Consider the following 12,045-nt stretch of genomic DNA (forward strand, 5'->3'; position numbering starts at 1 on the left):
TAAATACCCATTCACTCTCGCTTCAGTATGTACTATTTTTATTTATAACGTTCCGATATCAATAAGGACGCGCAGTTTGTGAAGTGTATGCAGATAACGGCTTTCAGACCTCAGATTCCGGACGTGAAAGTCTGTGCTTTTTTAGTATAAAGTAGTCAAAGTGTGTGAAGCCTAGATCGTGCTTATATGTAATTGCCAATTACTGTAGCGATTAGAAGCGGTTTTCAACGCCGCACGCTTACGACATTATGGCCAAGAAGGCACGCGCACAAAAGCGTGCACAGCGGGAAAAGGAAAGTCCAACCAGCAAACGTGATAGTAGCGAGAATGCTGAGGCTAGCGTGTCCGAATGCGACAAACACGTGGATGAGACTATGAAGGTTAATAATGTGCGCCGAAAAATCACACACGTAACAAAGAAGATTCCCGAGATGCAGAACAAATGCTACGAGCTTTGTCTGACATGCTGCGAGCTACTTCAGGGTGATATTACAAGCGGTGACAGTCTTGAAGTGGATGATATCGATGCACTCTTAGCAGGAGAGGATAGTAAAGATGGAGGCGGTAAGGTGTGCACGGTAGAAGAACATATTGATCAAAAACGCTCTCACCACGTGACATACCGAATAGACAAGCGCGATGTGTGGTGCTACAAATGTGGGCACAGTGTGGACCCACAGAACTCGACTGTGCGTTCACTGGATCAAGTAGTTACTTTGATACACCAGAACTTAACCTTCTTGGGGGAACTACGGCGCACTACCAGTCCACAGACCATGCAGAGCACGCCTGTAAGTGTAGGCCCTGCTGCAACGTCACGGACTATCTCAAAAACTCGACAAAATGCTGACCAAGAAATTGCAGGGGCATCTGGGGGCGGTATGATCAATCACATGTCAAGTTGTATTTAAATTGTGATTATAGTGATCCTCTTCGCAGGTAGATCTGCATAGCCGTATTCATAGTCAATAGTGTGTTCGCTTTTCCGTGACGTGTCTATATAGCTGGCAGCCACGCATAATATGTGTATATTGTCCCATAATTTAGTACTAGGTGTACATACATACATCTGTATGTCAACGCAACTTAGGATAGACAAGCCTACGTAAGAGACAGAGTGCCAAACAGTGTTGCAAAATTGGATACGTGCAGACGATGTAGTTCTCAAATGCATCGACTGGAGATTTTTGTATAGCGTTTCGTTACAACAAGAGCATCTTTTTGCTGTTGAGTTGCCTTACGTCCTTCGACACCGTATTGTGCAGGTAGCTCATCGAAGCACAAACCTGTAGCATCGCCATTTCACGGCATAACACATTCGTTGGTCACTGTGTCATCCTTCCTGATTCTACTTCATGCACGCACCACCTGCGCTCTTGCAGTCACCGGTTTGATTAATCTGGGCAACACATGCTTCTTCAATGCGGTCATGCAGAACATCTGCCGGGGGGCTGGTGTAACTCAGTACTTCTCATACACCCGCGAGAACCGGGTCGACTGTGTGGATGGGTTCTGGCTCACTAGCGGTATCGAATCGAAGGACAATAATACAAGTGTGAACGATGATTCGAAAATGGGCACAGATTCGAACTCACGCCCACAGAGGAAAGGCAAGTCTAAAGCCAATAGCGTGGGCGGTTTGGTTAGGAACTATGTTGAACTTGATGAGTATCCGTGGCCAATAATAGACACGTTCCGAACTTTGCTATCGGACATGAACGGCTCTTCGACCAAAGGCACCGCCAACCCGAAACGACTATTTTTGGAGCTGGTTAATATCGCGCCAAACTTTGAGGGCTATCATCAACAGGACAGTCATGAAGCACTCAGGTATCTAATGGATGGATGGCGAACGGCTGAGAATGAGCGTAGGATGCAAAGCGTGCCGGAGAAGCTTAAGAGTAAAGGTATGGTGCTTTGTAGGGCTATAATGATGTTAGCGGTGCGCGATTGGCATTTCCAATAGCTTCATTAATAACGGTTGTGCTTGTAGTAGAACTAAGTGCTGTTGACTATAGAGTTCTTTAAAAAGTTACATTGTAATAGGGTACGTATCTGTGGACCCTGATAATACAGTATACGATCGCGCGCACAAGCCCACAATTATACATCCTTCCATTGCTCTTCACATCAAATCCCTGTCTGTTACAAAATATAAGACAATATACTCTACAACTGCTCATATATGTCCTGCATTTGAATTTGTCGAACGCTCGAAACTACAGGCATGCGGGCCGAAGAACTGGGCTCATTTGTAGATACCCTGTACGGAGGGAGAACGTGCAATACAGTACTCTGTCACACGTGTCAGAAATCGTCTGTGATGTCCGAGAACTTTTTCGATCTTTCGTTACCGATGCCCAAGGTATGACTCTTATGTGGAATATGCAACGCACTGCAGACGTCGCTGACTTGCTTCATCAACGCAAGCTGAACGTTATATATATATTCTAGTCGTGATAATAACTGTAATGTAGTATCCCTTGACTTCGGCTTTTGTTGACCATATTACAAATTACTCAATGTGTGCGAGTTGCGCACCCACCAAAAGGTGCTTGGCTTTTTGCTGTGTATGTGTTCAATTTGCTTGTGACTCTAATCCATGACTAAACTCGTACAATGCATATCCAGCTCGATTACAGTGATAGCTATGCATCTGCTATAAAAACTACCGGTAGCGCACCCCGCTTGAGTAAACATCAGAAGAAGATGGCGGCACGCAACGAGAGGAAGCAGAACGCAAAAGGCAAGCGAGCTAATCGGAAGAAGACCGCCGCACAGACACATACATCTACAACTGAGAACGCGCCTGAGGCTGATCACACTGTTGCCACGGGAAATGTGGAGGAGAATGATCGTGTATCTGAGACAAATAATGCAGCCGAATCTGAGCGGCCAAGGGAGGCTAATCGACCAATCGATTCTGTGCAGGTACCAGAGGTCGCCCAAATATCTGACACCCCTAGTACTTCTGGGACTGCTTCGATGTCTACCACCTTGATGTCTGCAGCACCAACAGAATCTGCTAACTCGGCTGATGATGATTTGGTAGGCTTCTCAAGCGATATTGCCGTCGAAAACATATATGAAGGAAGTGAAGATTGTAGACGTGCCGATCCCGTAGATGACGCTTACACTGGCCAGGAGTCTAAGGCTGATATGAGCGTCATCGAGACGAGTGTGATAGCTGATAGTTTGGATGCAATCGAAGCAGCCGGAAATATTAAGGGGAAGGAAAGTTCAAAGGATATAGCTGAAGTGACCTTTACCAATAGTCGAGGATTATACAGCACCACAGTCGCTGATTGTAGAAGTGACAAAGCGGATTGTGAACACGAAGTTGTCACCGTTCGTGCGAACATGGAAGCCAATGCCATTGTGAATAACATTTGTCGTGCAGAATGCAATGATGACGATAGGGGGTCAATTGAATTCGCGATAAAGGCGATAAGTAGCGCTGATAAATCTGAGAATGATCATGGTGACACATTTGAAGACACTTCCATGAATAAAAAACAACTGACGGTAATTGAGTCTTTAGAGGTAGATGAAGGCGTAGAGATGGAGCAGTCAGGACGTGATGCCAATTCTGCGACTGGAAAAATCATCTCAAGCACAACAAGTGGGAGCCCTGATACGGGTGGATCTATTACAGGGGCTGAAACGTGTCTAGTGGATGAGGATGGGTGCGATAGGAAGCGGAAATATGAACAGCAATCTCGGACGATGCACACGCACAATACTGCCACCGATAGTACCCCTACGGAGAGTCAGACGCAAGCAGTGGAAACGAGCGTCGCTCAAAGTGTTGCCTCGGCGAACAATACGATGAACGAAGATGCTCCAGTATGTATAAGTGGAGTTGATTATGTTGTGAATCTCCCAAGTGATACTGTCAAAGAACACGTGTCGACAAGTACAATCACTGAGCAGACACTCCGGGACGAAAGTGGAGAAGATGTCGTATCAACTGTCCCTGTTGACAGTGTATTGGAAAGTATGCCATCGGACAGCACGTACTCTGGCGAGCACCTGACACAACCAGACCCCGAAGCTGCCAGTGCTCCAGCGAAGAACGAGAATGCTGCTATACGGCCGGACGAGGCAAACCATGCCGTAACGATTAAGGAGTCACTGGACTGCGAAGATAGCTCGCCTATAACAAGTGATCAGGATATTAGTGCGGAAACAACGCCTAGCAAGGCTAGTTCAAGTAGGCGGCAGAGCTTACCTCGTACAGCCAGACTAAATCCAAACGCTAGGATATCCCCCAGTGCGAAATCTTCGGGCTTGGGAGGCCTGTCTCTTGATGCCTGCCTGAACGCTCTTTGCTCGCCGGAGGAGCTGGTCGAAGACAACCGGTATGCAAGCACTTCTAGCTCCTAATATGTGTGTGGTATATTTGAAACCTGTATAGTGTTGCATTTTAGGTAGTATACACACACTTCTAGTTCTTAATTCAATGTCTCTCCTATTTGTAATTTGTGTGATGTTGTATTTCAGGTGTGCGGACACGTGTGTAATAGATTGTACGAGATAGAGGTATACTCTTGTTTTTGGAAGTTGGGTGTCCGTTATCACGATTTTTCTGTGATATTCATCTGCGAACATGTGGGTGGTAGTATATGTCGACTCATAACTACAAGAATGTATTATTGTGAGTGAATGACAATATGTACCGCTTTATTTACATTACGTATCTCTCATGCATCATTTGCTGTGTCTATTCCGGTCTTGAATCATTAGTTAATTCTCAGTCTTACCATGAGATACCACCTTTCGTAATTAGTACAGGAGAAATTTTGCGCTCATACTGAAATCGTTTGTTGCCCTGACAGGTACCAATGCAAAACATGCAAGAGTCTCAGGGAAGCAACAAAATGGCTGCTGGTGGACAAAATATCTCGCATACTAACAGTTCATCTGAAACGCTTCGAGGCCAGGGGCAAGCGTATGAGCAAAATTACAGACCATGTGGATTTCCCTCTGGTATTAGATCTCACTCAGTATTGTAGGTACGTCTATAGCGAATTCTCACCTTCACGACATGTGGACTCATTTACATATTCACGAGTTCTGTATTTACATATGGCAATACGATGTGAATGAGTCTGGGCCTGCTAGTGCTACGTTGTGCTGTTAGTCCATATATTTGCGAAGTTGAAAGGGTTAACGAGGTGTTCCGTGCTTGTATTTTGATATACACGTCCATAATGTGCAAACTAAATAGCCGTTATCGCGTCATCGACAATTATTTTCTTGTAAGATGGGCAACCCTGCCGGTCAGTGGTTGCCACAAGGGACATATTACTCAATCCTTAGTCCGTTGGAGTTGTTAAATCACTGCTTACTAATCTTCTGTCACGATACTGGTTTAAAATATTGAACAAGCGCATGGCTATCCAGGGGATATGTCGACCCAGTCAAGAACCCATGCAGAGTCAGACGTTGTGGCTATGATACTCACAGACTGCCAGTGAACCGATCATCTCATATATACCCCGCAATAAACATATATTGACTTGTATCTTCTCACAATACTGTTTTACTTCCTAACAGCCAAACTTGTCGAGACCCGGACGGCAAAGTAATTTCACAGGATTCCGCCGTACAGTACAAGCTGACAGGCATCGTGGTTCATGATGGGGGTAACTTAAGAGGTGGCCACTACACAGCGTGTCTCCGCAATAAAACATCGACAGGTTGGACGTATGTTAGCGATACGCACCATCGGGCTATAGATGAAAGTAAAGTGCTGGCATCTCAAGCATCGATCCTATTCTACGAGCTAATGTCATGAAAGAGTGGGATAATTAAAAGACATCAATGAGACTTGGTTCGTTTTAATATGGTTTTGTGATCGTGTGGTCCTTATCTATACGCTTATCTATGCGCTAGCTTGGTTGCGTAGTTTTTTTTAATTTGCCCAATCTGTTCATGATAATGGTCATACTGTATGTGAATTATTAGGTAACTATGGAGAATGAAGCATAGCTGTAGAGTAAAATCACCTTAGGTAACTATGGAGAATGACGCATAGCTGTAGAGTAAAATCACCGATCCTGATAAATTGTCTCGAACTCCGGGGACGAGAACCACATATGCGGCCTTTGCTGAGTCAAATACACATCCAGGTTTTATTTGACATGCTTCCGAAAGTCAGAGTACTTTCTCAGTTCTAATGTTGCCTGCATAATTGCCTCAATGCAACAACAGACTTCTAGAAAGCAGTGACAATCGGGGTCTACGACGTTACATTGTTTCGGGTTATAAACCGAATTCGTACCTTATTACCATGCGGAGAGGATACGAACGACCCTCACACTCGTTCGGGTCACCTTAGATCAGTATATTAATAATTATAAATTAAGTCATTTATTTTAATGCCCGATGCTTTGGGACGCTAATTGTTCGCACAGCCGTGCTTCTTATTCTTCATAGCTCTTCATGTATTCCACCCATGTCTTGGATATGGATAAACAGTATGACATTCTGTTAGCTCTATTCATATCTAGTCTAGGAAGTTGGAGCTTGTCACTATTGATTGCAGACTATTTTTACTGTTCTTGTCTCAATTCTTTACATGCCTCACTATTGTTTGTACGAGTCTTTGCCCAGCATGTGTCTGTTTCACGTGTCTCTATTCTATACGGGTCTCTTTCCTTTGCTTGTCTCACTTTTTTGCATCTATCTGTTTTTGCAAGTCACCTTTGTCTCTGCATGCAGCTATTCCCTATTTTCTATCTACTCTTTTACATGTCTCTTTGCTCTACGCCTACGTCTACCTATTCTGTTCATGACATCTATTCTTTGCATATTAAGTCTCATGTCTCCAATGTTTGCATCCTACGGCATCCTTGGTCTTCAACGCACGTGGTTACACATTCACTTGCGCTGTCACACACTCGACCACGTGGTCAACGCATTGGTGTGCCCACAGACACGGACAGACCCTTTCCGGCTTGATGAGTCTGAGAGGAATGCACGGAGTTTCCGACGATGTGGGAAATATCCTAGTGCCAGCGAACTTGCTATTTGTCAGCGTTGTGAACTAGATACCCTTAAGGGTCGGTGCGTGTAGCTAATCCACACGGAGCTCCTAGTTTTACACCGCGATTCTACATTTGGCGGGACTTCGGTACACTACCCTTTCGGTGCAAGCAATCGCACATGGCTTCAGGCGTACGCATACGTACACACGTGCATACCCCAACAAGGCTAACGCGTGATGGGTAAGCAGCGGACGACCGACACCAGAGCTCCTCTGGCCAATGCGAGCTCGTAGCGCAGCCGAAACTCAAAATGCTTTTGATGGATTGCACTCCCGTGCAAACAGGTGTGGTATCTGCAACAATGAGTATCTTCACAGACACTAATAACCACCACATCACCAGTAGAGTATTGTCAGTGCTCGTCTGACCTACATGTGATATACATGCTTGTGCTCAGGTACCTACCAACCAAGACTCGTCGGGCTGTTGCCAATTGACCGTTCACCAGCATCCACAAAGCTGCCAATCAATCGCCACGCGAATTGAGGGTGGCAACTACGCTGATTTATGAATCTGCTGGCCCATGCTACCCCCATCATAGCCACGGTGCTCCATTATATTCATAGAACCCTCATGCACGTGCACAGGATTGTGCGACTGATCGCGATCGGGTATCTCTATAATTGACGCGCTGTCATACCCATCTAGAATCGCAAAAAGAGGAAGTGTACGTAAATAAAACTAGCACGGCTCACTCGGATAGTAGTTGTAACCCGTGACCCTTTTTCAATGTCGAAATTTACATGCTGTAGTGGGTAGGTGCACCTAAGTGCTCGATTAATATTTTTCAAACTCGCTTGAGATGTGAACACTGTTTCTGATGGTATTTTCTCAGTCGGCATTTTTCACAGCTACTACATCTTCGAAATCCAACTACTATATTTACGACTGAAAACTATGCTCCGATAGACTCAACGCCACTCATTCGGAATTACACTCGTGCAAATAGTGCACAACTGGGATACACGTAAACTGGACTATCGGTATAATTTTCTGATACTTTTCTGGAATATGTCCGTAAAAACTATGCGAAGGATAACTTGCACTTATTTTCTGATACTTATCTGAAATATATCCGTGTAAAAACTATGCGAAGGTTGTTTAGTGCGATATAACTATGCCGTAATTTAGTAACTTGCACTTACTATATAATCACAAGTTCAAGCTCGAAAAATATTTGACATAAAGATACCTTTGTCACCTGCGGGCAATTTGTGTCGGTAACGAACGATATGTCCGAGCTCTGATACGTTCGACTCCTTGCAGTACCTGGCCAGCCGCTTCCATTTGGGTGCGAAATAGACCAAAATTAAAGGCAGCGAAATCTGGTGGTGCAACTCTTTTCCAGGAGTGGGCGTATTTTCCTGTGGGGTTGAGAGTGATGTGTTGAAAAGGACCAATATACACTGTATTAGTGGGAATGTGCTGCAAGTAATTGTGCACCCGCTCCAAATTAATCAGATGCGCCCATGCATGCATACTTTCGACAAAACGCGCATACAAGCACATGACAATAAAAGTTGTTACTTACTCTGCTATGTGATTTCGATATCTCTGAGTCGAAATTCTTTGTCATAGGCGGATTGCGCAATGCAGGATGAATGGACTTCTTAAGAATCTGCTGAGTCTGTCTTAGGACACCGTCGATTTCTGCGATGATGTCAACGTCTGATGAATCTTCTCCAAATGGATCTACATGTGCGTAAGCGCTGGAAACAACCCGCGAAACAAATGCAATGATCAGGAAGTGGTGTACGTCGGTTAATTACCCCGGATCTACGTAGAAACACTGCACGCAGTTCTGACTTTCAAATCAAAACAATAGCAGAGCAGGAATTATAAATACATTTTGAACAACTACGAGGGTAAAATAAAACGATAGAAAACGGTTGTATAAAACTGCTTATAACCCCAACAATATATAACGATCACCACGGACTAACCCTGAAGTTCACAAGCTATGCCATATTGAAATCTTGATTTTTTTGCAACTGAGAACAGGACTAGATAGTGACCAGCGTAAGAATCACTATATGTAGAAACATTCTTCAATCTTGCATTCGGGATAACAATAACTTTACTATGAGATGCATATGTAAGCGCACATGGCCGATATACTATTCACCGAAAGCAAGTAGTGAGTATCCCGAAAGCATGATACATGCAAACTCAATTAAACAAGGTATGCAGCCGCAAGTGACGTATCAGAAATAACACGCGCCGTTGTCAGTATTGTGCGTTCACATATATTGCACACCATGTTACTTACATGCAGGATAGGCCCATGTAAGCGAACAGCACCACGATGTATGGCAAAAACACGATCCATGCTTTCTCGGGCTTCTCTGGTATGTATGCTGTGCTATATGCCAGCAGCCCCAGCCAGGAATGAAGAGTCATGACCAGGAAGTGATAGTAACCGAGGGGTGGCGGGAATCTCTACGATGGAGTTGTAATTCGAAATACATGGGTTATAGTGAGTACGCGGAGTGCTTTGGGTGCATTCACAATCGAAATGAAGCTATTTGTGTGGCAACTTTGCATCCGATCCCAGGTATGTGTTTGCTTGATATCTATGCAAAATATATATATGAAATCAACTGAAAAGATCAGCATTTCTTCAACAGTAAACTCAATTCGTAGCTACCTGTACATCCTGCAGCATGGAAGTGTTGGCACGCATGGCCATTATACACTCCTGCATTTCACGAACAGACACCTTCAGGGTGCCCTCGTCTCTAGCCATCTCCAGTGAATCAAACATCCATGACGCCAGCAAATTAGTGGCTTTACCTCTGAATGTCTACAGTACCAATAAGGAACAAAATTGATATGATTCAAGGAGCTTTATCCTATAGGAGAAGAAATACTTTCATACAAGTGATCAGTATTGTTCTATACACATGGTCACACATCCGCAGTTGCAAAATGACCTTGTGCCCGCTCGTAAAACCGCGTGTGTACTACTTTGATCTCGATTCTACAAAAAAAAACCCCCTTATGGCATCGAATATAGGTTAAATACAAGTACTACTCGATTTGCATCGGATATACTACCGAAATGGTGAATAGGAATAGATGCGCATCTGAGCATATTGAAGATAGCCATCTGAGCATACTACATATAGCCTACCAACACAAAGAAGTGTAGCAGCGAGCGTAACCGAAGTAGATTGGGCTTTGACAAAAAAGGTACACAAATAGATCCCAAATCGCAATTGGTTCTTTATTTGTGCCTGATTATACAACCTGCGCAAAGATCTATGAACTGCAGTAGGAGTGTATTGTCTAGCTTTGAGTCCGTCGAATAGAGTTCTCGGACTTCCAATATTCACAGAACATGATCGAAAATATTTACATATGAAGATCCTTGATACGGTCTAAGAACATGAATACAATGGGCTAATGTATGCGTATGTATGTGTGTGTGTGTGTGTGCGTGTGTATTCAAACGTTCATGCATGCGCGAGAATAGACACAAGCGCGTATATATTGATATACTGATATGCAGATTTCAATATTCACATACGTATTTGTACCACATGAGCAGATAAATATGTACATGTATGTTTAATCCTGCACGCATATGCTGCCTACGTATGAAATGATAAACTTCCGCGAAAATGCCCTTACATACATTCACATTTTCACTGTACAATAACATGTTTATGTCCAACAACATCTTCTATGTATAAATATGTACTTCTGAACAAAATTCGTGAGACTCACAAGTGTGCTTGTAATCGCATATGCAAACAGACAAATCAAAATTTAATTACAGTGAAACACATGTTTGAACTCTGTATCTGTACTTCGTTTTGGGCACCAGACTATCGGTTTACAAAATGTCCGGCAATCAAATGTCGGACCTTGGCACATTTGGGTAACAATTCTGCACTCCTGCTCATACATTTTGCAACTGAAAAGTCTGATATTAAGAGCGAATTTTAACTAAACAGTACACAAACTTTGCGTACGTTTTTGTATCAGATAGGTACTTTCAATGTAATAGTAAGTGCCTTAGTGGCAGATGAAGTCGTGCAAATGTAGGTACACATAGCTTAAATGCTCGAAACGGACAAAGTTTTCGTACCCGAATCATTATGTGTACTCTGCTTTCCACATAATTGATTGCCGAAACTACACTACAGTACACGTATTTTGTGCAATCACACCGTGCAATCTTACATACCTTCAGTATTTCAGTCTCTTCCAGAGTGAGTATATTCTTCGCGATCAGGTAATCCCAGTTGGTGACATTGCCCATCGTATAATAGCATATATGATTCATTGCGTTACCATATCTAGCTAATTGCTGAGCCCGTGCCTCGGCACTCTTCCCTTTGAACATACACACGGCCATGCTCACGATGTTAAACAAATTGCCCCCCACTGCGATCATCATCTTCACTTGGTCGTTGAATCGGGACAGTACAGTGTTCAAAAATATCACCATTCCGAAACTCACTAGCGAACCTACTATTGCTAGCGTGCTTGCTGGTATCAGCGGGGCATCGTCTATATGAAGTAGACCTGTTACGCGCATTGCGATAAACATCAGATTCATTGCCAAGAAAAACCAAAACCAGCCGTTAAAGAGTACATATTCCCACAGTGTACCTTTGTACCGAAGCATCGACTGTGCGGGTCGCTTAGCATCGTAGGAGACGACCATAACTTCATATATTTAATTCACTGCTAGTTCGGTGCGTTACTTCTTCCCTCGATGACTGTTTCTCAGCACATATGTAAGAATATGATATTACTGTGGACATATCAGTGTGACCAGACGCATGTGAAGTGTGTAAATATGAAGTATCTTGGGCATTTCTGAATCGTTCAGAGATTCCAGTTTCCATCATTCCGACAAGTCGACAACTGTGGTCATCTCTGATGTTTTTATTTGTAAATACTATGTAAATATTTACGCCAAGAGGCAAGACCGCAAGAGGCTCTCCCGTTCGCCACAGAGGACTGTTTTAGACAGACAGTC

The 12,045-nt window shown here is 43.7% G+C and overlaps 2 protein-coding genes across 2 annotated transcripts; one reads left to right on the plus strand and one right to left on the minus strand.

The window, feature by feature from the left end:
- The first annotated feature begins 68 nt into the window (after positions 1–68).
- Positions 69–5,831, plus strand: SARC_02082 (hypothetical protein). The gene is made up of 6 exons (XM_014304169.1): positions 69–879; positions 1,383–1,907; positions 2,226–2,365; positions 2,632–4,361; positions 4,839–5,015; positions 5,560–5,831. Exons 1-6 carry the CDS (start codon positions 249–251, stop codon positions 5,798–5,800), a joined length of 3,444 nt encoding a protein of 1,147 aa, XP_014159644.1. The 5' UTR covers positions 69–248; the 3' UTR covers positions 5,801–5,831.
- A 486-nt stretch (positions 5,832–6,317) lies between these two features.
- Positions 6,318–11,789, minus strand: SARC_02083 (hypothetical protein). The gene is made up of 6 exons (XM_014304170.1): positions 11,245–11,789; positions 9,700–9,855; positions 9,322–9,491; positions 8,584–8,761; positions 8,245–8,416; positions 6,318–7,696 (listed from the first exon to the last, which is right to left on the minus strand). Exons 1-6 carry the CDS (start codon positions 11,725–11,727, stop codon positions 7,548–7,550), a joined length of 1,308 nt encoding a protein of 435 aa, XP_014159645.1. The 5' UTR covers positions 11,728–11,789; the 3' UTR covers positions 6,318–7,547.
- Between the last annotated feature and the right edge of the window lie 256 nt (positions 11,790–12,045).

The sequence above is a fragment of the Sphaeroforma arctica genome (assembly GCF_001186125.1).
Source record: "Sphaeroforma arctica JP610 unplaced genomic scaffold supercont1.90, whole genome shotgun sequence".
Taxonomy (NCBI): domain Eukaryota; class Ichthyosporea; order Ichthyophonida; genus Sphaeroforma; species Sphaeroforma arctica.

Excerpts from the sequence above, each read along its gene's own strand:
- SARC_02083 (XM_014304170.1), bottom strand. The coding sequence starts at position 11,727 with ATGGTCGTCTCCTACGATGCTAAGCGACCCGCACAGTCGATGCTTCGG. Across the intron at positions 9,856-11,244 it reads AAGAGACTGAAATACTGAAG|ACATTCAGAGGTAAAGCCAC; the intron begins GTATGTAAGATT and ends TTGGTACTGTAG. Across the intron at positions 8,762-9,321 it reads TACATGGGCCTATCCTGCAT|CGCTTACGCACATGTAGATC; the intron begins GTAAGTAACATG and ends GGTTGTTTCCAG.
- SARC_02082 (XM_014304169.1), top strand. The coding sequence starts at position 249 with ATGGCCAAGAAGGCACGCGCACAAAAGCGTGCACAGCGGGAAAAGGAA. Across the intron at positions 880-1,382 it reads TGCAGGGGCATCTGGGGGCG|TCACCGGTTTGATTAATCTG; the intron begins GTATGATCAATC and ends GCGCTCTTGCAG. Across the intron at positions 4,362-4,838 it reads GAGCTGGTCGAAGACAACCG|GTACCAATGCAAAACATGCA; the intron begins GTATGCAAGCAC and ends TTGCCCTGACAG.